This window comes from Oncorhynchus kisutch, unplaced genomic scaffold, assembly GCF_002021735.2.
Source record: "Oncorhynchus kisutch isolate 150728-3 unplaced genomic scaffold, Okis_V2 scaffold3402, whole genome shotgun sequence".
Classification (NCBI taxonomy): domain Eukaryota; kingdom Metazoa; phylum Chordata; class Actinopteri; order Salmoniformes; family Salmonidae; genus Oncorhynchus; species Oncorhynchus kisutch.
The window spans coordinates 46,578-74,408 of record NW_022265347.1 but is presented as its reverse complement, the minus strand read 5'-3'; the positions used below and the strand labels follow the sequence as shown (position 1 = coordinate 74,408).

The window sequence follows — 27,831 nt, the reverse complement described above, 5'->3', positions numbered from 1 at the left end:
GCAATACCCGCTTTGGGTGTGACCCACTGAGTGCGTCATTTGAGCATGTGTTAGCCACAAAGAGTTAGCAGAAAGGAAGATGGAGGGTAGCAGACGTTGATTTTAGAGAAGGGGAGGACACCCTTTGAGCTTGCTAGAAGAACCGGTCACCTGCAGGAAGAAGATTTTTATTGTATTCATATTTGTAATTGTACTTAAGGATTCCTCCTATAATTTTACTTTAAGGTTACCTCATTGATAGAAGTGTGTTAAAGTAGTTGTTAGAGATTTTTTTTACACCATCTGAGGGACTGATCTTCCTGAGGCGGGAGACAAAAAACTGTTTATCAAGTTGTAGAAGGTAAAAAAAAACGTTTTTCTTGTTATTGAGTGTTGTGCTAAAATTGTAATAGACCACAAAAAAATTGGGTTTAGTTAACGGGATTGCAGCCCTAAGAGTTAACGGGATTGATATGACAACAGCCAGTGAAAGTGAGGAGCGCCAAATTCAAACAACATAAATCTCATAATTAAACTTCCTTTAACATACATGTATCTTATACCATTTTACAGGTAATCTTGCTGTTAATTTACAGCGAAAGCACCACAATCGATTATGTTAGGTCACCGCCAAGTCACAGAAAAATTCTGCCATTTTTCCAGCCAGAGAGGAGTCACAAAAAGCACAAATAGAGATAAAATGAATCACTAACCTTTGATGATCTTCATCAGATGACACTCATAGGACTTCATGTATTTATATTTAAAAAATCTCAGTTTACATTGGCGCGTTACGTTCAGTAGTTCCAAAAACATCCAGTGATATTTTTTTTTATTTAATTTTTTTATTTCACCTTTATTTAACCAGGTAGGCTAGTTGAGAACAAGTTCTCATTTGCAACTGCGACCTGGCCAAGATAAAGCATAGCAGTGTGAGCATACAACAAAGAGTTACACATGGAGTAAACAATTAACAAGTCAATAACACAGTAGAAAACGAAGGGGGGGGTCTATATACAATGTGTGCAAAAGGCATGAGGAGGTAGGCAAATAATTACAATTTTGCAGATTAACACTGGAGTGATAAAAGATCAGATGGTCATGTACAGGTAGAGATATTGGTGTGCAGAAGAGCAGAAAAGTAAATAAATAAAAACAGTACGGGGATGAGGTAGGTGAAAAGGGTGGGCTATTTACCAATAGACTATGTACAGCTGCAGCGATCGGTTAGCTGCTCAGATAGCTGATGTTTGAAGTTGGTGAGGGAGATGAAAGTCTCCAACTTCAGCGATTTTTGCAATTCGTTCCAGTCACAGGCAGCAGAGTACTGGAACGAAAGGCGGCCAAATGAGGTGTTGGCTTTAGGGATGATCAGTGAGATACACCTGCTGGAGCGCGTGCTACGGATGGGTGTTGCCATCGTGACCAGTGAGCTGAGATAAGGCGGAGCTTTACCTAGCATAGACTTGTAGATGACCTGGAGCCAGTGGGTCTGGCGACGAATATGTAGCGAGGGCCAGCCGACTAGAGCATACAAGTCGCAGTGGTGGGTAGTATAAGGTGCTTTAGTGACAAAACGGATGGCACTGTGATAGACTGCATCCAGTTTGCTGAGTAGAGTGTTGGAAGCCATTTTGTAGATGACATCGCCGAAGTCGAGGATCGGTAGGATAGTCAGTTTTACTAGGGTAAGCTTGGCGGCTTGAGTGAAGGAGGCTTTGTTGCGGAATAGAAAGCCGACTCTTGATTTGATTTTCGATTGGAGATGTTTGATATGAGTCTGGAAGGAGAGTTTGCAGTCTAGCCAGACACCTAGGTACTTATAGACGTCCACATATTCTAGGTCGGAACCATCCAGGGTGGTGATGCTAGTCGGGCATGCAGGTGCAGGCAGCGACCGGTTGAAAAGCATGCATTTGGTTTTACTAGCGTTTAAGAGCAGTTGGAGGCCACGGAAGGAGTGTTGTATGGCATTGAAGCTTGTTTGGAGGTTAGATAGCACAGTGTCCAAAGACGGGCCGAAAGTATATAGAATGGTGTCGTCTGCGTAGAGGTGGATCAGGGAATCGCCCGCAGCAAGAGCAACATCATTGATATACACAGAGAAAAGAGTCGGCCCGAGAATTGAACCCTGTGGCACCCCCATAGAGACTGCCAGAGGACCGGACAGCATGCCCTCCGATTTGACACACTAAACTCTGTCTGCAAAGTAATTGGTGAACCAGGCAAGGCAGTCATCCGAAAAACCGAGGCTACTGAGTCTGCCGATAAGAATATGGTGATTGACAGAGTCGAAAGCCTTGGCGAGGTCGATGAAGACGGCTGCACAGTACTGTCTTTTATCGATGGCGGTTATGATGTCGTTTAGTACCTTGAGTGTGGCTGAGGTGCACCCATGACCGGCTCGGAAACCAGATTGCACAGCGGAGAAGGTACGGTGGGATTCGAGATGGTCAGTGACCTGTTTGTTGACTTGGCTTTCGAAGACCTTAGATAGGCAGGGCAGGATGGATATAGGTCTGTAACAGTTTGGGTCCAGGGTGTCTCCCCCTTTGAAGAGGGGGATGACTGCGGCAGCTTTCCAATCCTTGGGGATCTCAGACGAGATGAAAGAGAGGTTGAACAGGCTGGTAATAGGGGTTGCGACAATGGTGGCAGATAGTTTCAGAAATAGAGGGTCCAGATTGTCAAGCCCAGCTGATTTGTACGGGTCCAGGTTTTGCAGCTCTTTCAGAACATCTGCTATCTGGATTTGGGTAAAGGAGAACCTGGAGAGGCTTGGGCGAGGAGCTGCGGGGGGGGCGGAGCTGTTGGCCGAGGTTGAAGTAGCCAGGCGGAAGGCATGGCCAGCCGTTGAGAAATGCTTATTGAAGTTTTCGATAATCATGGATTTATCAGTGGTGACCGTGTTACCTAGCCTCAGTGCAGTGGGCAGCTGGGAGGAGGTGCTCTTGTTCTCCATGGACTTCACAGTGTCCCAGAACTTTTTGGAGTTGGAGCTACAGGATGCAAACTTCTGCCTGAAGAAGCTGGCCTTAGCTTTCCTGACTGACTGCGTGTATTGGTTCCGGACTTCCCTGAACAGTTGCATATCACGGGGACTATTCGATGCTATTGCAGTCCGCCACAGGATGTTTTTGTGCTGGTCGAGGGCAGTCAGGTCTGGGGTGAACCAAGGGCTGTATCTGTTCTTAGTTCTGCATTTTTTGAACGGAGCATGCTTATCTAAAATGGTGAGGAAGTTACTTTTAAAGAATGACCAGGCATCCTCAACTGACGGGATGAGGTCAATGTCCTTCCAGGATACCCGGGCCAGGTCGATTAGAAAGGCCTGCTCACAGAAGTGTTTTAGGGAGCGTTTGACAGTGATGAGGGGTGGTCGTTTGACTGCGGCTCCGTAGCGGATACAGGCAATGAGGCAGTGATCGCTGAGATCCTGGTTGAAGACAGCGGAGGTGTATTTGGAGGGCCAGTTGGTCAGGATGACGTCTATGAGGGTGCCCTTGTTTACAGAGTTAGGGTTGTACCTGGTGGGTTCCTTGATGATTTGTGTGAGATTGAGGGCATCTAGCTTAGATTGTAGGACTGGCGGGGTGTTAAGCATATCCCAGTTTAGGTCACCTAACAGAACAAACTCTGAAGCTAGATGGGGGGCGATCAATTCACAAATGGTGTCCAGGGCACAGCTGGGAGCTGAGGGGGGTCGGTAGCAGGCGGCAACCGTGAGAGACTTATTTCTGGAGAGAGTCATTTTCAAAATTAGTAGTTCGAACTGTTTGGGTATGGACCTGGAAAGTATGACATTACTTTGCAGGCCATCTCTGCAGTAAACTGCAACTCCTCCCCCTTTGGCAGTTCTATCTTGACGGAAGATGTTATAGTTGGGTATGGAAATCTCTGAATTTTTGGTGGCCTTCCTGAGCCAGGATTCAGACACAGCAAGGACATCAGGGTTAGCAGAGTGTGCTAAAGCAGTGAGTAAGACAAACTTAGGGAGGAGGCTTCTGATGTTGACATGCATGAAACCAAGGCTTTTTCGAACACAGAAGTCAACAAATGAGGGTGCCTGGGGACATGCAGGGCCTGGGTTTACCTCCACATCACCCGCGGAACAGAGAAGGAGTAGTATGAGGGTGCGGCTAAAGGCTATCAAAACTGGTCGCCTAGAGCGTTGGGGACAGAGAATAAGAGGAGCAGGTTTCTGGGCATGGTAGAATATATTCAGGGCATAATGCGCAGACAGGGGTATGGTGGGGTGCGGGTACAGCGGAGGTAAGCCCAGGCACTGGGTGATGATGAGAGAGGTTGTATCTCTGGACATGCTGGTAGTAATGGGTGAGGTCACCGCATGTGTGGGAGGTGGGACAAAGGAGTTATCAGGGGTATGAAGAGTGGAACTAGGGGCTCCATTGTGAACTAAAACAATGATAACTAACCTGAACAACAGTATACAAGGCATATTGACATTTGAGAGAGACATACAGCGAGGCATACAGTAATCACAGGTGTTGAATTGGGAAAGCTAGCTAAAACAGTAGGTGAGACAACAGCTAATCAGCTAGCACAACAACAGCAGGTAAAATGGCGTAGACTAGGCAACGGGGCCAACAGATAAAACAAACAAGCAGAATGGAGTACCGTGATTTATGGACAGTCCAGCGTGCATCAGCTATGTAGCCAAGAGATCAGTGTCCAGGGGGCAGCGGTGGATGGGGAAGGGAAGCTGGACTGGCGAGTGTTATCCAGGTTAAAAAAACGAACAATGACTAAATAGCTTGTAGCTAGTTAGCTGGTTAGCTTCTGGAGGTTCTTGAGTGTGTTCTAAAAATAAATAAAAAATAATAGCGATTCCGTATCACATTGGGTGAGGCAGGTTTCCGGAAGGTATAAACAAATTAAAAGTCAAAAGAGATAGAAAGTAAATATGGGTCCGGTGGGCGTTTGGTACGCGGCGATTCAGGCGGTTAGCAGGCCTGTGCTAACAAGCTAACAGTTTGTAGGCCCGGGCTAGACAAGGTAGCAGTTAGCGGACCGGAGCTGGACAAGCTAGCAGTTAGCAGGCCGAATTAGCAAGCAGGGAGATAGCGAGGGCTAGAGAGTTAGCCTTTGGGGGACGTCGCGATGGGGTGAGTCTGTTTATTCCTCTTCATGCGGTGACATCGATAGACCGGTCGTGGGCCCGGGTATTGTAGCTCAGGAGTATGCTACGGTGGTAGCGCAGGCCGGGCTAGCTTCAAGCTAAGTGGGTGGAAACGCTAGCCAGGGGTAATCATCCAGGGTTGCAGTTTAGCTAGATAGCTAGTTGTGAAGATCCAGCGTATTTGGAAGCTTAGGTTTAGCAAAATGTTTTTAAAGGGATAGCTATGTAAAAAAACGAAAAATAAACAAAATATAAACAAAATATACAGGGACACGACACGACAGGACGACTTACTGCTACGCCATCTTGGAATGATATTGCAGAGAGCCACATCTATTTACAGAAATACTCATTATAAATGTCCATGAAAATACAATTGTTAGACATGGAAATATAGATACACTCCTTAATGCAACCACTGTGTCAGATTTCAAAAAAGCTTTACGGAAAAAGCAAACCAAAGTAAACCATGCAATAATCTGAATACAGCTTTCAGACAACAAAGCAGCTGTAACATCAGGAGAGTGATGGGTGTGGAGTCAGGCGCAGAGAGCAGAAGTTTCACGGGGAAAAAATGCTTTAATGTCCACAGTAAACAGAAACAGGTACAAAAATGGGTGAAGCCAAAACACAGGCGCAACACAACCCAAAGACCACTGTTACATAAACCGGACAGCTAAAACCCTAAATTAACAATACACCTCCAACGTACAATGACAACAAGCCCGCACAAACACAAGCGGGCTAAACAAACTTAAATAATACCCACCCCAAAACCCCAACAAGGAACAGGTGAAAACAATTAGACCAAAACAAACGAAAAGGAAAAAGGGATCGGTGACAGCTAGTAGACCGGCGACGACGACCGCCGAGCGCCACCCGAACAGGAAAGGGAGCCACCTTCGGTGATATTTGTGACAGCCGCCAAAAAGATATCCGCCATATTGGGTAGTCAACATTAGTCATAAATAGCATTATAAATATTCACTTACCTTTGATGATCTTCATCAGAATGCACTCAGAGGAATCCCAGTTCCACATTAAATGTTTGATTTGTCAAATGTCAAAAAGTTCCGTTACTGTCCGTAGAAACATGTCAAACGATGTATGGAATCAATCTTTAGGATGTTTTTAACATAAAACTTCAATAATATTCCAACCGGATAATTATTATGTCTGTAGAAAAGCAATGGAATGAGAGCTAAGTCTCTCGTGACCGCGCCTCAGAGCCTGTGGCACTCTGCCAGACATCTGGCTCAAACAGCCCTTATGAGCCCCCTCTTCACAGTAGAATCCTCAAACAAGTTTCTAAGGATGGTTGACATCTAGTGGAAGCCTTAGGAAGTGCAACAAAAACCAATATCCCACTGTGTATTCAATAGGGGCTGGGTTGAAAATCAACCAACCTCAGATTTCCCACTTCCTGTTTGGATTTCTTCTCAGGTTTTTGCCTGCCATATGAGTTCTGTTATACTCACAGACATCATTCAAACAGTTTTAGAAACTTCAGAGTGTTTTCTATCCAATACTAACAATAATATGCATATATTAGCAACTGGGACTAAGGAGCAGGCCGTTTACTCTGGGCACCTTTCATCCAAGCTTTTAAGGGCACTGAAGGTGTCTATCAATTTAATTCACTGTTGAGTTTCTGAAACCTTGTGTCATCAGAGTCTCACTAAATACTCACTAAACCTCAACTAAATGTTGTAATAAATAATGTGGAAATTGAGGAAATTGATATGACCAAACTGCTTGGAGTAACCCTAGATTGTAAGCTGTCATGGTCAAAACATATTGATGCAGTAGTAGCTAGGATGAGGAGAAGTCTGTCTATAATAAAGTGATGCTCTGCAGCACTATCAATAAGGCAGGTCCTACAGGCCCTAGTTTTGTCGCACCTTGACTACTGTTCAGTTGTGTGGTCAGTTGCCACAAAAAAAGGACTCAGGAAAATTTAAATTGGCTCAGAACAAGGCAGCACGGCTGGCCCTTGGATGTACACAGAGAGCTAATATTAATAATATGCATGTCAATCTCTCCTGGCTGAAAGTGGAGGAGAGATTAACTTCATCACTACTTTTATTTATGAGAGGTATTGACATGTTGAATGCACCGAGCTGTCTGTCTAAACTACTGGCACACAGCTCGGACACTAGAGGTTGACTGATTAATTAGGGCCGATTTCAAGTTATCATAACATTCGGAAATCTGTATTTTTGGACACCGATTTGGCCTTTTTTTTTACACCTTTATTTAACTAGGCAAGTTAGTTAAGAACACATTCTTATTTTAAATGGCGGCCTAGGAATGGTGGGTTAACTGCCTTGTTCAGGGGCAGAACGACAGATTTTTACCTTGTCAGCTCGAGGACTCAATCTTGCAACCTTACGGTTAACTAGTCCAACGCTCTAACCACCTGCTTTACAATACACTCCATGAGGAGCCTGCCTGTTACGCGGAATGCAGTAAGATAAGTTGCTAGCTAGCATTATACTTATCTTATATAAAACAATCAATCAATCATAATCACTAGTTAACTACACATGGTTGATGATATTACTAGTTTATCTAGCGTGTCCTGCGTTGCATATAATCGATGCGGTGCGCATTCGCGAAATAGGACTGTCGTTGCTCCAATGTGTACCTAACCATAAACACCAATGCCTTTCTTAAAATCATTACACAAGTATATATTTCTAAACTTGCATATTTAGTTAATATTGCCTGCTAACATGAATTTCTTTTAACTAGGTAAAATGTGTCACTTCTCTTGCAACAGAGTCAGGGTATATGCAGCAGTTTGGGCCACCTGGCTCGTTGCAAACTGTGTGAAGACTATTTCTTCCTAACAAAGACAGCCAACTTCACCAATTGGGGGATGATTTAACAAAAGGGCATTTGCGGAAAAAAAAAGCACAATCGTTGCACGACTGTACCTAACCATAAACATCAATGCCTTTCTTAAAATCAATACACAGACGTATATATTTTAAACCTGCATATTTAGCTAAAATAAATCCAGGTTAGCAGGCCATATTAACCAGGTGAAATTGAATCACTTCTCTTACATTCATTGCACGCAGAGTCAGGGTATATGCAACAGTTTGGGCCGCCTGGCTCGTTGCGAACTAATTTTCCAGAATTTTACGTAATTATGACATAACATTGAAGGTTGTGCAATGTAACAGGAATATTTAGACTTATGGATGCCACCCGTCAGATAAAATATGCGTTTCACTGAAAGAATAAACGTTTTGTTTTCGAGATGATAGTTTCTGGATTCGACCATATTAATGACCTGAGGCTCGTATTTCTGTGTGTTATTATGTTATAATTAAGTCTATGATTTGATAGAGCAGTCTGACTGAGCGATGGTAGGCACGTGCAGGCTCGTAAGCATTCATTCAAACAGTACTTTTGTGCGTTTTGCCAGCAGCTCTTCGCAATGCTTCAAGCATTGCACTGTTTATGACTTCAAGCCTATCAACTCCAGAGATGAGGCTGGTGTAACCGATGTGAAATGGATAGCTAGTTAGAGGGGTGCGAGCTAATAGCGTTTCAAACGTCACTTGCTCTGAGACTTGGAGTAGTTGTTCCCCTTGCTCTGCAAGGGCCGCAGATTTTGTGGAGCGATGGGTAACGCTGCTTCGAGCGTGGTTGTTGTTGATGTGTTCCTGGTTCGAGCCCAGGTAGGAGCCTAAAGTGCCTATTAGAACATACAATAGTCAAAGGTATATGAAATACAAATCGTATAGAGAGAAATAGTCCTATAAGTCCTATAATAACTACAACCTAAAACTTCTTACCTGGGAATATTGAAGACTCATGTTAAAAGGAAACACCAGCTTTCATATGTTCTCAAGGAACTTAAACGTTAGCTTTCTTACATGGCACATATTGCACTTTTACTTTCTTCTACAAAACTTTGTTTTTGCATTATTTAAACCAAATTGAACATGTTTCATTATTTATTTGTGGCTAAATTGATTTTATTGATGTATTATATTAAGTTACAATAAGTGTTCATTCAGTATTGTTGTAATTGTCATTATTAAAACAACAAAAGAATTGTCAGATTAATCGGTAGCTGCTTTTTTTGGGTCCTCCAATAATCGGTACCGGTATCGGCATTGAAAAATCATAATCGGTTGACCTCTATCGGACACCCATGCATACCCCACAAGACATGCCACAAGAGGTCTCTTCACAGTCCGCAGGTCCAGAACAGACTATGGGAGGCACACTGTACTACACTGAGCCATGACTACACGGATCTCTATTCCACATCAAGTAACTGATGCAAGCAGTTGTGTTAGATTTTTAAAAAACAGATGAAAAAAACACCTTATGGAACAGCGGAGACTGCGAAACACAAACATTGGCACAGACACACACACACTATTCATACACATGGATTTAGTACTGTAGCTATGTGGTATTGGTGGAGTAGGGGCCTAAGGGCACACAGTGTGTTGTGAAAATGGAATAAACTGCCTTAATGTTGCTGGACCCCAGGAAGAGTAGTTGTTTCTTTGGCAGCAGCTAATGGGGATCCATCATAAATACAAATACAAGTGCATGGCGTTTTACTCTAGGTTTCTGAAATAGACTTGATTAATTTAGGATTTTTAGCATCTGGTTAATTAGTCTATCGGGAACCCGAGTGGCTGGTATAAAGTAACCTAACCGGAGACCCAACTATAGGTACTAAGTGCATTGGTAGGAGTCATCGGGAAGGGTGTCTCAGGGCTAAAATGTATAAAAACCTGTTTTTGCATTTCATTATGGGGTATTGTGTGTAGATTGATGAGGGGGGGAAAAAAACAATTTAATCCATTTTTAGAATAAGGCTGTAATGTAACAAAATGTAGAAAAAGTCAAGGGGTCTTAATACTTTCCAAATGCACTGTACTTTGTCAAGGTGTACGGCCTGTCGGTCGACCTGGCCAATCAACTGTGGATAGTGCTGCAGCATGCCATGGGCACGGCTGGAGGCCACAGTGACGCTGGTGCAGTGCATCCCAACACCTTGGCAGGTTCTTCAAGCTCTACCACAACACGGTGTCCGTGAGGGTGCAGGAACTGGCTACAGACAAGACTGTGTCCCTCCTCACCTGGTTCCTCAATTAATACCTACAGAAGTAAGTCTATACTACCCTCTCTGGGACTCCTACAGACAATTGTAAATAGTTTAGATTTTACAGTAATCGAAGGGCGGTACAGAATAAAGCCAATGTGAAAGCCAAATAAATTATTTTCTACCTTCAGTCGTGCTTCTACTAAAACTCCAGATCTAACTGATTAAATCATGGGATTTATGTCTGTTACTTGGTCTTAGCAGGTGAATGATTTATTTTCAAATGATTATACTCGTTAGCTAGCTATGGCTCCATACAGAATTAAGCTAGCGTTTTGATAAAAAAAATTAAATAGCTTGCAAAATAACTTAATCGATTTTGGTAGCTAGTATCAGACTACAACGTTAGTTACAAATCCTTAATAACAATAACTTGCACAATAACTTGTCTAGTTAAATAATGTTAAAAACATTTGCTTCCAAAATGTATTTTGGACAACATTGCCAATATATGCACAACATTGCCAATATACCACGTCTAAGGGCTGTATCCAGGCAATCTGCGTTGCGCGCAAGAACAGCCTTTAGCCTTGGTATATCGGCAATATACCGCATCCCCTCATGCCATATTGTTTAAACATAGTGTAACCGATTTGAAATGGCTAGCTAGTTAGCGGTGTTGTGCGCTAATAGCGTTTCAATCGGTGACTTCACTCGCTCTGAGACCTTGAAGTAGTTGTTCGCGGCTTTTTTGGAGCGATGGGTAACGACGATTCGAGGGTGGCTGTTCTCGATGTGTGCAGAGCCCAGGTTCGAGCCCAGGTAGGGGCAAGGAGAGTGACGGAAAGCTATACTGTTACAATGGCATGAGGCTGGTAGCATAGCATGTCTCTTAATTGAATAGAGGCAGTTGTTTTCAACAACCCTCATCAAATATTTAAAAAATAATTACACTAATGAGATGTATCCACCAATCCAAAGAAAGGATAGGCAGGTACTGGACAACCCGCCGTGCCGCAAACAGCGACTACGTCATCCAAAAACATGTCAGACGTTGGATGTTTAATATCTTTGGCGGTGAGTGATACATTTTTTAAATCTGCATCAGCGACAATTATTTGAAAAATTCAATGGATGTTTTGTTCACAAAGCTGATGACTAAAGTGGAGTGCTTGACTTGGACTGAAATAGGTTCTGGTACAAACTTTAGGTGCACGAGCTCCACAATACTTTTTGAGCTAACATTCTACAAGACGAACAGTAGAACATGTGAGGTGCTGGTACTCATCTCTGGTGAGCTCCTGCCCATAGTGTCTTTATTATGCATTTTCAAATCTGACTTCACTATGTGATCGTGTATGGAAATTCGCTTTCTGGGACGGGTGTCAGTTAAACTGCAGTACCGAAGCCAAACTGTAGGAGCAGTCGAAACCGTGATTCTAGACCGGAACCGTGGCCCCTTGGGATAGACAGTCAGCCTTGAATATGCCCCCTGGAACGTGCCAGAGCCTCCGACGTAGCCCACTACCCAGCGTGTAGTAGCTAGCTTACTTGGTGTCGTTGAAATCGCTGCTGAAATGATTTTGAACTAAAACATATTTGAAAAGGAGCTATTTGAAGATACTACGTGAGTTTGATTGTTGATTTCACCTGCTATCAAACTATTTAGCTAGCTAGCTGTCTGACTAACGTTATCTAGCTAGCTAACGTTAACATAGCTAACTAGCCAGCGCTTCCCACAATTTGTTGCTAGCTAGTTAGCTAATGGCAGTATAAGCGGACAGTTAGTAAACGGATGAATGTCACAACTAGCTATATTAACCAAACAAGGCAACTGGCTAGTATCTTTCTGCCTTGGAATTCACAAAGTTGATCCGGCATTAACGTTAGCTAGCTAACGTTAGCTGACATCAAAGATATTTATAACTAACCCCTTCTATCTGTGCTGATATCTTGCTTGGAGACCATGATTCAGGTTGGTTGCGTTTCATGCTGTGTTTTATGCAGTCGTGCTGCGCATCTGTCATTGGCCAAACTCAAATAGCACTGCTTTATCACACCATCACGTTACTAGATTTTTGCTCACTGAATGGAACAAATGTTTCCCACCCACTTGTCACATATGTTTGAGTAGAAGGTTCTTTCTAAGTAGCTCATGAGAGTGGGTGGGTCCTTTCTACCTCAGTAGCTTACGAGGGAAGGTCATTTTTATTCTAGTTGCCTGTGTTCTTCAGTTTTTATCATGTGATGATGTTTTGGTGATGTTTTGTCATGTGTTTTCGACTGTATAATACCTCTGGCAGAGTCATGGCAGAAGCTCATCAGGCTGTGGCGTTCCAGTTCACCGTCTCTCCAGATGGCATTGATCTGCAGTTGAGCCACGAGGCCCTGAGACAAATCTACCTGTCTGGCCTGCATTCCTGGAAGAAAAAGTTTATCCGCTTCAAGGTGCTCCAACACTTAAATTGTATTCAAACTTTGTCTGAAGGGAAATTTGCCATCAGCCATACCAATACCAAGTTATACAGACATTCAACAACATCAGATCACGTAAATACAAACAACAGTGACGTTGATGTGTCAAAACAGATGAATATAATTTCCTCCACAGAATGGGGTGATGACCGGGGTGTACCCTGGCAGTCCCACCGGCCTGATGTTAGTGGTGGGGCTGTACATGGGGAGGGCAAAGTATGTCCAAGCTGACCCTTCCTTGGCACTGTTCACCAAAGTGGGTGCTCACCTGCCTGTTAGGTAAAGTCTCAACTCGCTATCCCAATGATGCTGACTAAACTTTGTAAAAATATAGAATCACCATAGATAAAATGACAATTGCCTGATGTTTATGGCCAGTAAGTGATGCTATGCCTCTCTCCTTGCAGTCGCTACATGTCCTTTGAGAAACAACAGGTGGTTGGCGGCGTGCTAGTTGGCACAGGGCTCTGGGTGGCTATTTTCTTCACCATGCGAACTGCACTCAAGTGGCTGCTCTCCTGGCATGGATGGATGTACGCCCATCACGGCACAGTGTCATGGAGGACACGCATCTGGCTGGTGAGTCGACTGCAAACGACCATGTCAGTTGTTGCCTCGTGGGGAATCAATGCCGGGTAGAGGTGGGGGCTACAGAAATATTATACCTAGAAGGATCATATGTCAGAAATATTTCCCCCAGACCAAATAAACAGAAGACTGGTGGAAAGAAAAAAAATATATATTATCCTTTTTATTTGAAGGTAGACTTCTCCTTTAACAGATCAGCCCATAATTGTGAGTGCAGGTACTGGTGAAAATCTTCTCCGGGAGGCGGAATCCCCAGTTGTACAGCTTCCAGACATCGTTACCACATCTCCCTCTGCCCTCGGTGAAAGACACCATCAATAGAGTGAGTGACAGAAACAAAACACAGCTCCACTTAACCATCTTAAAAAAATAATATATATATATATATATATATATATAATAATTAAAACCATTTACTAGAGGGGTACAATGTGGCTATTTCATAGAACTCCTGAAGGTGTGCAATGTTAGATTATTCATGTCATACATGTTTCCTCTGCCAGTACCTTGAATCTGCCCATCCGCTCATGGACGACGAACAGTACTTGAGGATGGAGGGTCTTGCCAAGGATTTTGAGAAAGGCCTGGGTCCTAAACTTCAGTGGTACCTGAAACTCAAATCCTGGTGGGCTACAAACTATGTAAGTCACATTTAATTAAATATTGTTTTCATCAGATTTTCTTAGATAGCTTCATTAATTTTCCATAACTTTTCGTATGATTCCGACATGTCCATCTTCCTGCTTGTCTTGCTGTTCTCAGGTCAGTGACTGGTGGGAGGAGTACATCTACCTAAGAGGCCGTGGACCAATCATGGTCAACAGCAACTACTATGCAATGGTAAGAGTCAGAACTAGCATTATATATAATCAAGCTGCTAGGAATGTAATAATATCACAGACTTACTGAACCCAGGGGTGCAACATCACGAGACTTCCAGGAACGCTTGTGAAACCAGACAGACCAGGCTGGGGTTTGAGAAGTGAAAAATGATTCAAAAGATATTTATTTTCTCGAAATGTAAAGGCACAACCTAGATTGGAGCCAATGTCTTAAGTAGTTGAACATGTTATTACTCCAACCTCGTGAAACTGACACGTTTAAATTTTTGTCATAAAACATAAAAACATATAATCATATAATCATATAAACATATAATCATATAATCATATAATCATATAATCATATAATCATATAATCATATCATCATATCATCATATCATCATATAATCATATAATCATATCATCATATCATCATATCATCATATAATCATATAATCATATAATCAACCTGCAGCGAAGCTGCTTTAGCATAACAGTCATCTAAAAGACATCTTCAAGACTGATCTTGAACCAGCAACCTGTCGGCCACCGGCCCAAGCCCCCAACCACTAGGCCACCAAGATCCCCCCCCCCACAGTTCCTGAGAGCTGCCCCTCAACCATCCAAGACCCACCATAGTCCCCCCTCTGAAAAAAAACTCTCCCACAATTCCACACACACCTAAAAACCCTCCCGAGCCACCATCCCACAATGCCCAAACCAACACAAATACAAAAGAGAAAACCAAAGGAAAACAACAGACATCAAGGACAACAGTAATCTAAACAGCAAGGCCAACTGGATACATTTCGGTGCATGTGTGGCAATATTTACGTATGTATGTGTACAAGCACCTGCGCGGCATCAGCCTCAGGCAATATCATTTTTTACTTCAGTCTTTGACTGTCATTCTATCCCCCAGTCAGCAACTCCACTCCCACTTGTCTCCAGTTCCTCATCTTAACCCTCAGCTCCCCTCAGCCCATCCCACCTATCTCTGCTGGCCACCCTCTTCAGATTTCTATGCACCATATATCTTTCAACTATGTTGTGATGTCTAACACACTTTGAGTCTTATCTAATCGAATAGAATCCACAGATTGCGAGTTGAAGATTAGTAATTGACTGACCTGGTCTCTCCAGATCTCCCAACAATGCTATTTCTAGGGTAAATTTGAGATTAATGTTCTGATTTTTCAGCCATTCCTGAACCTGAGACCAGAAACAGGCTACCTGAGGGCAATACCAAAACAAATGGTCTATTGATTCTGTATCCTCATAACAATATCTGCAGAGTTGCGATGATTGTATGCCCCAAATATTCAACATTTTGTTGGTTGCAAGAATTCTGTACAATAGTCTTGAATCTTGCATTGTTTTATATACTCTGTGCCATGGAAGACTAGCGAGAGCGGTGATACTAGTGAGAGCAGTGATGCTAGCACACTGCTGGCGAGAGCAGTGATACTAGAGCAGTGATACTAGCGAGAGCGGTGACGGTAGAGAGAGCGGTGATGCTAGCACATTGGTAGCTAGAGCGGTGATACAAGAGTAGTGGTACTAGCGAGAGCGGTGACGGTAGAGAGAGAGGTGGTACCGGTGAGAGCGGCAATACCGGCGAGAGCGGTGACTGTAGAGAGAGAGGTGGTACCGGTGAGAGCGGCGAGAGCGGTGATACTAGTGAGTGCAGTTATACTAGCGAGAGCGGTGATACAAGAGTAGTGGTACTAGCGAGAGCGGTGATGGTAGAGAGAGAGGTGGTACCGGCGAGAGCGGGGGTACTAGTGAGTGCAGTTATACTAGCGAGAGCGGTGATACTAGTGAGTGCAGTTATACTAGCGAGAGCGGTGATACTAGTGAGTGCAGTTATACTAGCGAGAGCGGTGATACTAGTGAGTGCAGTTATACTAGCGAGAGCGGTGATACTAGTGAGTGCAGTTATACTAGCGAGAGCGGTGATGCTGGCGAGAGCAGTGATCCTGGCGAGCAATTTTCCCATAATTTGACAGGTATTTACCTCTCCATGTTTGCAGGATCTTGTCTGTTTTCTTTTGAAATTTATTGTGGAGAACTCATTTATATCTTTTGTGATATGAATACCAAGTATGTCTACTTCCCAGTTAGCCCATTTTATAGGTAAACTGCAATGTTAACGATCCAATACGAAATATGGTACACTTATCATAATTAGGATTTAGTCCAGAGAGAACAGAAAAGCTTTCTGGATCTTCGATGAGAGATTGCAGGGATCATATCGATGGCCGATACGTATAGCTTATTAAAGAGCCGTGATGCTAGCGAGAGCCGTGATGCTAGCGAGAGCCGTGACGCTAGCGAGAGCCGTGACGCTAGCGAGAGCCGTGACGCTAGCGAGAGCCGTGTGCAGGTTTCTTCTTTTTTTCTCATCTTATTCAACTGTCACCATGCACCTGCAACAAAGACAGCTCAGATGTGCAAGTGTCGTTTTTTAAATGTTATATGGAAGGAGTACTTTTGAGAGGACAGCCTGCACATGCTCAGTTCGGCGCGAGACGACCGTTAGACCCGATGACGTGTTTCTACTCATGAGCTTAGCTAGCCAACGCCTCCATGACATCGCCTACAAGTTTGATCAGGGATTTCTATTGGAGAAGCACTTTTAGCCTATTTTCATACTGTACTGCCTTTGATAAGTTTGTTATCATTATGTTTATGGGTGTTTACAATTTGGCAATTTCATCAGACTCTTATTTGACCAGATTCTCTTGGCAATATTTCTCTTTATCCCTTGTAGATTTTTTTTTCTTTCTCATTCATTCAGTGATTTGTCATCTTTTTCTCCATTCTCACTCCTCTCTCTTAGGACTTCCTGTATGTGTTCCCCACCAGTCTGCAGGCTGCTCGGGCAGGCAATGCTATCCATGCCATCATGCTGTACAGGAGAATGCTGGACCGAGCGCAGATCAAACCGGTAAATACCCTTCACTTTTGGTCACTGCTTCTTATCTATTTGCTTTATGACCATAATGTGTGTTCCTCTTCCCTCTGTATTTAATACCAAATGACATAAATATGGTTGTTTCTGTTTCACACTTGCGGACGGGATGTTTTCTCTGGTGCAGCTCTTTGCACTGGATAAAAGAGTTCCTCTTTGCTCCGCCCAATGGGAGCGCTTGTTCAATACGTCCCGCCTCCCAGGCCTGGAACGGGGTAAGAGGAGGGAGCGTTATTGTCACAGACCAACTTTGGATCCAGCTCACCCCTTATCCCTCCCACCCATTCCTGTCCCCATGGAATTCCTGTTTCACCAGCATGTTCCATAAAAACAAACTCGTGTATCACCCATTTGGCCTGCATTCATAACTTATTGGAATGACTGTTTTTGCACCTAGTGTTATTGTCCAGAAATATAGTTTATTTTGACCCAGACAACCATATTTCTCAAGTCTGTAACATGCTGGTGAAATAGGATCAGCTATCTCAAACCCTTCCCCATCCCCTCCAATCATGCCCTTCAATTTTTTGTATTTTTTAAAATCCCCATCTGTCTTTCTTCTCTTCTCTTCTGTGGGAGAAATTGTCCCGTGAGCCGTTCTGGTTCCTCCACTACCCCCACCCCTGTAGCTCCCCTCCCGTCAGTTTCTAGGAGAGCAGGCTTTCGTGCTTTGGTCATTTTTCATTTTTTTCTTTTTGCCTTTCAGCTCATGCTTCAAAATACCATTCCAATGTGCTCAGCGCAATATGAGCGTATGTTCAACACCAGTCGTATCCCAGGCGTAGATACAGGTAGATGGCCACTTCTTCCTCCCCAGTCTCTCAATCACACAGACTAAAGCAGTTCTAACAACCAACCAAATTGGTGTAACCAATTTGCAGATTGAACAGATTATTTGATCATTTTATTATTTAGCAACGTGAACATTAAATGTACACAGTCTAGGCACAAATATTTCCAGGCAATGTGCACTTTCATACAGGCCAACTGGCATCACAGGATGGAGCTGTTTTCTCAATGCCAAGTTGACGTAACAGATTGGCTATTTAGGCCCTGGAATAAAAACAGGCTATTTTTTTTGTGACCGAGGCTACAAAGTATCCTGAATTAGACCCCCCCCTGTAGACTCCCATGATTCATTGCAATCCTTTTCATTATGTGTTTTTTAAAACTTTTGTTTCATGCCAAAGAATCCCACTGCAGTTCTGACTGCTGCTTGGAAATGACATCAACCATAGTTTGTGCTTTAGAGCCGCTCTCACAAGTCTTTCACTTGAAACAACAGTTCAAAGCACATTTAGTCTCTCCAAGGTATCTGCTTGATACTCTGTCTTAGTTGCTAGAAAACCCCTTTTTACACATGTTGTAGTACTGCAGTTTCCACCTGTTTGTTGTGCTAATTATGCAGTAGGTCCACATTGTGTCAATAGTTTATCAGAGTTCCTTTTAAGCCATAATCATATTCTTGTTTAGGTTTTAGTTGGAAGTTACACAAAGTTGTCCCTCTCTACCCTTGTGCTTGTCCAGACACCATCCAGCATATACAGGACAGCAGGCACATCGTGGTGTACCACCGGGGGCGCTACTTCAAGGTGCCCATGTTCTACGACGGTAAGGTGCTGTCGCCCAGGGCCGTAGAGCAACAGATGGAGCGTATCCTGGCTGACCCCTCTGAACCCCAGCCGGGGGAGGAGTGCCTGGCAGCCCTCACTGCTGGGGACAGGTACGCTAACGCTACACATGTAATGTATACCATTTAGCAGAGGCTTTTATCTAACGCGACGTGTCCGTTTTCCTGTGGGTATCCCAGCTGGAATGGAACTGCTCGTTACAAGAGCCATGCTCAACCAACTGAGAGACACCTTAACAAACACACACCATCTCAGATTGTTGTGAAATAGTTTCTGAGAAATTAACTTAAATGATTGCACCTGAATTGGCAATTTTTTTAAATTATAGGATTCATATAATATTCAATAAATATAGTACATTTGGATCCAACAATGAATAAGACATGAGGATTTCACAGAAATGTAAAAAAAAAAAATACGCCCCCCATAGCCCACGTCAATCCCATACCCCACAGCCCCCCCATACCCCCCCCCCCATACCCCACGTCAATCCCATACCCCACAGCCCCCCCATACCCCCCCCCCATACCCCACGTCAAATCCCAACCCCCAAACAGACCGAATTGGATCAACTATTGAAGGTGGTGTGAAAATCCACTGTGTAATAAATGATTTGATCAAACAGTTTCCTCAATGGTATGTTCACCCCGCCTGGCAGGGTGCCCTGGGCTGAGGCCCGCGAGGCCTACCTGAGACAGGGCAGGAACCAGCAGGCCCTGGACACTGTGGAGAAGGCTGCCTTCTTTGTGACCCTGGACGACACAGAGCAGCGTTACAAGGCTGAGGATCCTGTCCGATCCCTGGACAGCTACGCCAAGTCCCTGCTGCACGGCAAATGTTACGACAGGTGAGACCGAGGGCTCCAATCCTTCATGTTATGCACAGGGAGTGTGGGAAATGCGCTCTACAAATGAAATGTTATTATTATAATCTACCAGAGACCTCAGTTATTCTACAGATTACCCTTTACTAAAATGTTCAAGAATAAGCTGTTATAACTAATTATGAATGTTACTGAAGTTTATAAATTGTTAAGACATTTTCATAAATGTTATGAATGCTTATGAATTAAATCACTTTTAAATGCTTGTATAATGAATTCTATAATGAAATACTAGAGTTTGTCTCTTACTCCATCCTCAAGCACTGGTTTGTGTTTGTCTTTTTTCTGTAGGTGGTTTGACAAGTCCTTCAACCTCATCGTGTTCAGGAACGGGACCATGGGTCTGAACGCGGAGCACAGCTGGGCAGATGCCCCCATCATAGGGCACCTCTGGGAGGTAGCTAGCAGAGTAGAGCCCTTCTGCTTCTTTAGTTGTGTTCATGTTTACAGTGTGTCTGTATAGGTTATCAGGAATCGCTAGCTGGCAGAACAAATGGTGCATGTCTCTAAATGATGTTATTGACCAATTGTAGCATGTGCTGTCGATGGACCCTGTGAAGCTGGGTTACACAGAGGAAGGCCACTGCAAAGGAAACCCCCACCCCTCCCTCCCAGGCCCTCAGAGGCTGCAGTGGAACATCCCAGCTGAGGTAGCCTACCACAGGGGGTTTGGGTTAAACTACAATGTTGTAGGGATGTTCCCCTTTTCATACGTGATTTATTGTTTTCAGAATTGTCATCAATTAATGCACATCAGTAATGCACATCAGTAATGCACATCAGTAATGCACACACAGGCCTTTCCATTCTGTTTGATTGTTATAATGATCAAATCTAATCCCCAGTGATCCTGTCTGTTTGGTACAAGTGGGATAATAGATTAGACAGTAGAAATACCTTCAGATTTCACATCTTTAAACCACCTGAGCTCTAATCTTTCTGGGGGGACCCCCCCCCCCCCTTAAACTGTCTCATCTCAAATCTTCAAATGAAATCAAGAACTGAGGCTCTTTGATCAAACACATCAGAGACCCCAAGTGAAATGGGCTGATTCTCCGTGTCTTTGTTCCCCGTGTGCGGCGCCTCAGTGTCAGACGGCCATCGCCAGCTCTCTGATGGTGGCCAAGGCCCTGGCAGACGACGTCGACTCCCACATCATCCCCTTCAATTGCTTCGGGAAGGGCCTGATCAAAAAGTGTCGCACCAGCCCCGATGCCTTCATCCAGATCGCCCTGCAGCTGGCTCACTTCAGGGTAGGGTCCTTATCTCTGCCCCTGTTGACTGGCAACAGTAAAGAGGATCAGCTGATTGGATTAGACCTTTGGCTGATTAGCCAACTAGGCAGTTGGAAGGAAGGAGGGTAGGATTGATATAATAAAACCCAGGTTGGGAATGTAGCTTCTTTAGGACGTGTGAATGAATTGTTAAGAGATGATGCTGTAAGTAGCTGTCAACAATCTGTAGTTTGATGAGATAAAACTCCTCCTTAACAAGGACGATAGCTATAACAAACATACTTGTATTATTTATTAACCAAACATGACAAGACTCAAATGTGCCAGCAAGAAAAACTGAGTCTGTACTCTAGTTATAATATGTTATAACCACATTACAGGACTGTTAACGGAGTCTTTACTCTAGTTATAATATGTTATAACCACATTACAGGACTGTTAACTGAGTCTTTACTCTAGTTATAATATGTTATAACCACATTACAGAACTGTTAACTGAGTCTTTACTCTAGTTATAATATGTTATAACCACATTACAGGACTGTTAACTGAGTCTTTACTCTAGTTATAATATGTTATAACCACATTACAGGACTGTTAACGGAGTCTTTACTCTAGTTATAATATGTTATAACCACATTACAGGACTGTTAACTGAGTCTTTACTCTAGTTATAATATGTTATAACCACATTACAGGACTGTTAACTGAGTCTTTACTCTAGTTATAATATGTTATAACCACATTACAGGACTGTTAACTGAGGCTGTACTCTAGTTATAATATGTTATAACCACATTACAGGACTGTTAACTGAGTCTTTACTCTAGTTATAATATGTTATAACCACATTACAGGACTGTTAACTGAGTCTTTACTCTAGTTATAATATGTTATAACCACATTTACAGGACTGTTAACTGAGTCTTTACTCTAGTTATAACCACATTACAGGACTGTTAACTGAGTCTTTACTCTAGTTATAATATGTTATAACCACATTACAGGACTGTTAACTGAGTCTTTACTCTAGTTATAATATGTTATAACCACATTACAGGACTGTTAACGGAGTCTTTACTCTAGTTATAATATGTTATAACCACATTACAGGACTGTTAACTGAGTCTGTACTCTAGTTATAATATGTTATAACCACATTACAGGACTGTTAACTGAGTCTTTACTCTAGTTATAATATGTTATAACCACATTACAGGACTGTTAACTGAGTCTTTACTCTAGTTATAATATGTTATAACCACATTACAGGACTGTTAACTGAGTCTTTACTCTAGTTATAATATGTTATAACCACATTTACAGGACTGTTAACTGAGTCTTTACTCTAGTTATAATATGTTATAACCACATTTACAGGACTGTTAACTGAGTCTTTACTCTAGTTATAACCACATTACAGGACTGTTAACTGAGTCTTTACTCTAGTTATAATATGTTATAACCACATTACAGGACTGTTAACTGAGTCTTTACTCTAGTTATAATATGTTATAACCACATTACAGGACTGTTAACTGAGTCTATACTCTAGTTATAATATGTTATAACCACATTACAGGACTGTTAACTGAGTCTTTACTCTAGTTATAATATGTTATAACCACATTACAGGACTGTTAACTGAGTCTTTACTCTAGTTATAATATGTTATAACCACATTACAGGACTGTTAACTGAGTCTGTACTCTAGTTATAATATGTTATAACCACATTACAGGACTGTTAACTGAGTCTGTACTCTAGTTATAATATGTTATAACCACATTACAGGACTGTTAACTGAGTCTGTACTCTAGTTATAATATGTTATAACCACATTACAGGAGTCTTTACTCTTAAAATAATGTGACCTGACTTTCCTTATTCATCCCTGAGTGGATAAATGTTGTATTAAATTTGATTAAATAGAATTTGTCTTCCAGGACAAGGGGAGGTTCTGTCTAACGTACGAGGCGTCCATGACGCGCATGTTCCGAGAGGGTCGCACAGAGACGGTGCGTTCCTGCACCGTGGAGACCTGTGCCTTCGCCCGCTCCATGGTGGAAGACAACCCGGTAAGCATCTTGGTTCAACTGATCTGTGAGCGTTACAGGAACTGAAAAGTTGTGGGTCAGTCCTCATGAAATAGACATATTTTTGGGCATAAAAAAATCTGCATATATATATATATTTCCATATCTTTGCTCATGGGAGAAATGTAAACTATTTCCATATCTTTGCTCATGGGAGAAATGGTTAGATTGTGATATCTGGATGTGTTTGGCCAAAAGAGACAGATTCCACCTTTCCTTAGTACCCCTTTACCCCTCTGTTTCAGACACATTTAGGTTGAATGCATTCAGTTGTGTAACTGAATAGGTCTGCCCCTTTCCTTGTGTCTCCTCCTACACTTCCTTGTATTCTCTGTAGAGAGAGCTGCGACTGAAACTGTTGAAGGAAGCTGCGACGAGACACCAGCAGCTCTACCGGCTGGCCATGACTGGAGGAGGCATCGACCGCCACCTCTTCTGTCTCTACGTGGTCTCCAAGTACCTGGGGGAGGATTCGGCCTTCCTCAAAGAGGTCACATGCAGTATTTTTGACTTGTGGATGTTACTATTCGTCTTTAAAGTGGGAATGGAGGTCTTTGTGTGTTTTTGGTTTTTCTACAGTTAGTTTTCCTTTGAGAGGTTTTATGTTAACGCGTGTGTGTGTCTCCTCTCCCGTAGGTGCTGTCGGAGCCCTGGAGGCTGTCCACCAGTCAGACTCCTCTCCAGCAGGTGGAGTTGTTTGACCTGGCCAGACACCCGGAGTATGTGTCCAGTGGGGGAGGCTTTGGTCCGGTGAGTTCCCTGCCTGACCTCAAAAGGGCCCTCTACTCAAAATCAATTAGGCTTTTAAGTAGCATTAAAGATTGTCAGATGTTTTCAGACCAGATTCGGGAGTGATATGCCTTAAAACATAATCGCACAATCTTATTGTCTGTGTTCTTCATCCTGGTGCTCAAAAATCCTACGCAATACATTACGCAAAGCAGCCACAACTGTCAGTAAGCGTGTCCATGATTGAGTCTTTGAATGAAGAGATTGAGATAAAACTGTCCAGTTTGAGTGTTTGTTGCTGCTCGTTCTAACTGCAGCGAACTGAAAAGAGGAGCGACCCAGGGATGTGTGTGCTTTGGGGACCTTTAACAGAATGTGACTGGCAGAACGGGTGTTGTATGTGAAGGATGAGGGCTACAGTAGATATCTCAGATAGGGGGGAGTGAGACCTAAGAGGGTTTTATAAATAAGGAGTGATTTACGATAGAGGAATCCAAGTCTAGTTTTAACTTTAGCCTGCAGCTTGGATATGTGCTGAGAGAAGGACAGTATACCGTCTAGCCATTCTCCCCAGTACCTGTATGAGGTGACTACCTCAAGCTCTAAACCCTCAGAGGTAGTAATCACACCTGTAGGGTAAGGGGCATTCTTCTTACCAAACCACAACCATGTTTTTTAAGGCATCTTGACCAACAGATGCATATCTGTATTCCCAGTCATGTGAAATCCATAGATTAGGGGCCTAATTAATTCCAATTGTAACTCTGTAAAATCTGTGAAATAGTGGGGGAAGCCTGTAAAACAATTTTTTATTTCTTTTTTTTCTTCTTAAAGGGCCCAAGTTTTCTCTAATTTTAGCAATTGAAAATCCAGTAGGATATAGTGTGATTATCTCTGTGCTGCAGTGTAATCCTTTTCCACACGCTGATTGTGTTTTCTCTCTTTGTGTGTCAGGTGGCAGATGATGGATATGGTGTGTCCTACATCATCTTGGGAGAAAACCTCATTAACTTCCACATCTCCAGCAAGCACTCGAGTCCTGAGACGGTGAGTTGGCTGATCCACATGGCCTGTCTTCAATGTTGCTTTCAAATCAGCTGTCCTCACTTGAAACAAAGACATCGCTATCGCCTGGGTAACATACAGACCTGAATTTCATGGTAGACCAGCCACTATTGATACCAACTGCATATCCATATAGGTTATTTTGCATCAGTTTGCCTTAGAACGTGTCTGTTCTAAAGTGTTATTGTATCAGCTTGTTGTAGAACGTGTCTGTTCTAAAGTGTTATTGTATCAGCTTGTTCTAGAACGTGTCTGTTCTAAAGTGTTATTGTATCAGCTTGTTCTAGAACGTGTCTGTTCTAAAGTGTTATTGTATCCGCTTGTTCTAGAACGTGTCTGTTCTATCAGCTTGTTGTAGAACGTGTCTGTTCTAAAGTGTTATTGTATCAGCTTGTTATAGAACGTGTCTGTTCTAACTAGTTCCCTCTCTGTCCAATAGGACTCTCATCGTTTTGGAAACCTCATCAAACAGGCCATGCTCGACATCTTGGCCTTATTTCAGCTGGATGCAAATGCCTTCAAATGATCTTCTCCCCTCCCCCCTACCTGAAAGCCTCAACTTGAACTCTTCCATAGGCTTACTCAGACGAAATGCTGTGTTATGATTTTAGAATGTGTTTTAAGATCATATAATAACAAAATAAGAGTGTATAGGAATGATTTATAGGGGTGTTTTTTTTCTCCATTTTAAGTTGTGTATTGCATGCTAGCTCACAGACCCATGCTGCCATGTGTTGTCCTACGTTGAGGTTACGCTCAGCTCATTTCAAAGTGCTGGTGCCTTAATGCACTGTGGTAGTTGAAGTGAGATTTGGAGAGGTGAAGTGAACATTTCAGTCAGTGCTTACAGTACGCCCGCTGTCTTGCGTGCAGTTCTTTTGAGCTGTGCTAGCTGTGTATTTTGCACTGTGCAAAAGCATTTTGGTTTCTGGGTTTTAATATCAGTTGTTTTAACCGTTGCTCTGTGTACCACCAAGTAAAGGACTGTTGGCAGGGGTACAGTATCCATTCTAGTACAACTCCCATGGACAGGTGATGCTGTCCTAAAATGGACACCGTAACAGCCTTAGAGTCTGACACATTTCAATAGTATTGATTAGTGACAGTTGAAGGATCATACTTAAGGCCCGGTTGCCCAGACCCGGAAACAGGTCCTGGACTGAAGAGCACTTTATATGGATATTCTCCTTCCAATATGTTTGTCTGCCCAGGACTATGCTAAATCTGTGTCCAGGAAACTGGCCCTCTGTACTACAGTATAAATACAGTTGGTAAAGTCTTAAAGGGATAGTGCTACATTTTTGGCAATTAAGCCCTTTTTCTACTTACCCAGAGGCACATGAACTCATGGATACCGTTTTTATGTCTCTGCTAGCTGTACCTACAGACTACCACTTATTGCGCTAATGCTAGTTAGCAATGCCTCACCGAACTACCTTCAACTTCCTTCAAACTGCACCATGAGGCATTACACGTCATTTTGTTTGTTAGATGTAAAGTATAATTACAAATATTTAAACTTGATAATTTGAATTTCAAAAGTATTTGAAATATCGTATAGCAATATAAATGTCTGCTGTAGAAGGGATTCCTTTGTTGCTAAGGCGATAGCGTTACATGTTTCGTTATAAATATGTAAAACAGCTTATATATATATACCAAAATAAAAGTGTATGTTACCAGTGGATTAATAGTTGTATACTTGTTTGACATTTTTGCTGCACTGTCAGGAACTAGTAACACAAGCAATTCACTGCACCCGCTATTAAATCTGATAAACTGTGTACACTACCAATGCACTTTGATTTGATGTCAGCCCGACTACCATAGCTGTTCTAACCCAGAAGATGGATCTCTTTAATTGGAATACCAGTACCTTCACTTTGGCCTTTCTCCTTCGTCCTCTTCACCCCGAGACTGTAATCTACTAGAAGCCTGGTAGGTATGCCTTGACGGATGGATGTACAAGTCCTGTCATAGTCCACAGCTGAAAAGTACTGCACTACCACACTGCTAAGGTCCTGACACATATTTCCTGTTGTGGCTTTCCGCTTTGAAGACTGATGATACGTAGCCACGGGCTGAACTTAGAAGTCTCCCCGCAGCGCAACTCATATCTACTGTTACTGCCCTACTCAAGAGCTTTTGAAGTCATTATAAACACTGTCTAACTGCCTTTAGAAGTGTATATGAATATACACATTCATTATTAACAACAATGTTAAATGTGCATTCATGTATCCAGGCTTAAACCAGTCCCAAGGTGACACAATGACAAATATCTAATTTAGTTTGCTGTTTACCACACCGTTGTAGATGAAGTGAGCATTTTTATTTTAGATTTTTACTAATAAAACCAATATAATTTAATGCAAACATAGCAGAGTCTGTCTCCACCTGCTGCCTCATTTCTCTCCTCTTCTTTCTCAGTCGCTGCACTGTCTGACCTGATAGCTAATCAACATAATACTAATAACGCACACAAGGCGATGCGGATGAGTCATCAAAATGTCAAGAAGGAGTTGGCCATGTGCCATTGTCTGGATAGAGCAACAGGGATTACATTACCCACAGGAAATAAAAGGTATGAACTCTTGTTGTGTAAATATCCAGGGACAGGGATTACATTCTGCACGTCCTCCTCCAAGGCCAGCTGTCTGGACCTCATGGTTTTATCCAGCGTTAATGGTCAACATGCTGTCGTAGTGAGTTTGTGAAGTTGGTTTAAAAGTATCTTGGGACACAAACCTTTCATATAATTAAACATAAAAGTCACCATCATTAGGAAGCATGTAGAAAGACTCCATCCTACTCACGGGTTGGTGTGAGGTATACTGCCACGGGTTGGTGTGCCGTATACTGCCACGGGTTGGTGTGCCGTATACTGCCACGGGTAGGTGTGATGTATACTGCCACGGGTAGGTATGATGTATACTGCTACGGGTCGGTGTGCCGTATACTGCCACAGGTCGGTGTGCCGTATACTGCCACAGGTCGGTGTGCCGTATACTGCCACGGGTCAGTGTGATGTATACTGCCACGGGTCGGTGTGATGTATACTGCCACGGGTCGGTGTGCCGTATACTGCCACGGGATGGTGTGCCGTAGACTGCTACAGGTAGGTGTGAGGTATA

At 42.9% G+C, this 27,831-nt stretch overlaps 1 protein-coding gene across 4 annotated transcripts; it reads left to right on the top strand.

Moving 5' to 3' along the window:
• The first annotated feature begins 66 nt into the window (after positions 1-66).
• LOC116371602 (carnitine O-palmitoyltransferase 1, liver isoform-like) lies at positions 67-26,388 on the top strand. Of its 4 annotated transcripts, none has more exons than XM_031820498.1 (20): positions 67-340; positions 10,044-10,263; positions 12,503-12,647; positions 12,811-12,953; positions 13,082-13,253; positions 13,480-13,584; positions 13,766-13,903; positions 14,025-14,102; positions 16,927-17,034; positions 17,765-17,849; positions 18,586-18,781; positions 19,348-19,536; positions 19,864-19,969; positions 20,106-20,222; positions 20,661-20,825; positions 22,754-22,885; positions 23,241-23,393; positions 23,540-23,653; positions 24,587-24,679; positions 25,137-26,388. In XM_031820498.1, the coding sequence occupies exons 3-20, from the start codon at positions 12,507-12,509 to the stop codon at positions 25,221-25,223; spliced, it is 2,322 nt and encodes a 773-aa protein (XP_031676358.1). In that variant the 5' UTR covers positions 67-340; positions 10,044-10,263; positions 12,503-12,506; the 3' UTR covers positions 25,224-26,388. The 4 variants fall into 4 exon arrangements, with proteins under 4 accessions (XP_031676358.1, XP_031676356.1, XP_031676355.1 ...); XM_031820496.1 differs by lacking the exon at positions 17,765-17,849 and adding an exon at positions 17,186-17,273 and having other exon boundaries at positions 220-340; XM_031820495.1 differs by lacking the exons at positions 67-340; positions 10,044-10,263; positions 17,765-17,849 and adding exons at positions 11,362-11,826; positions 17,186-17,273.
• Positions 26,389-27,831: the final 1,443 nt, after the last annotated feature.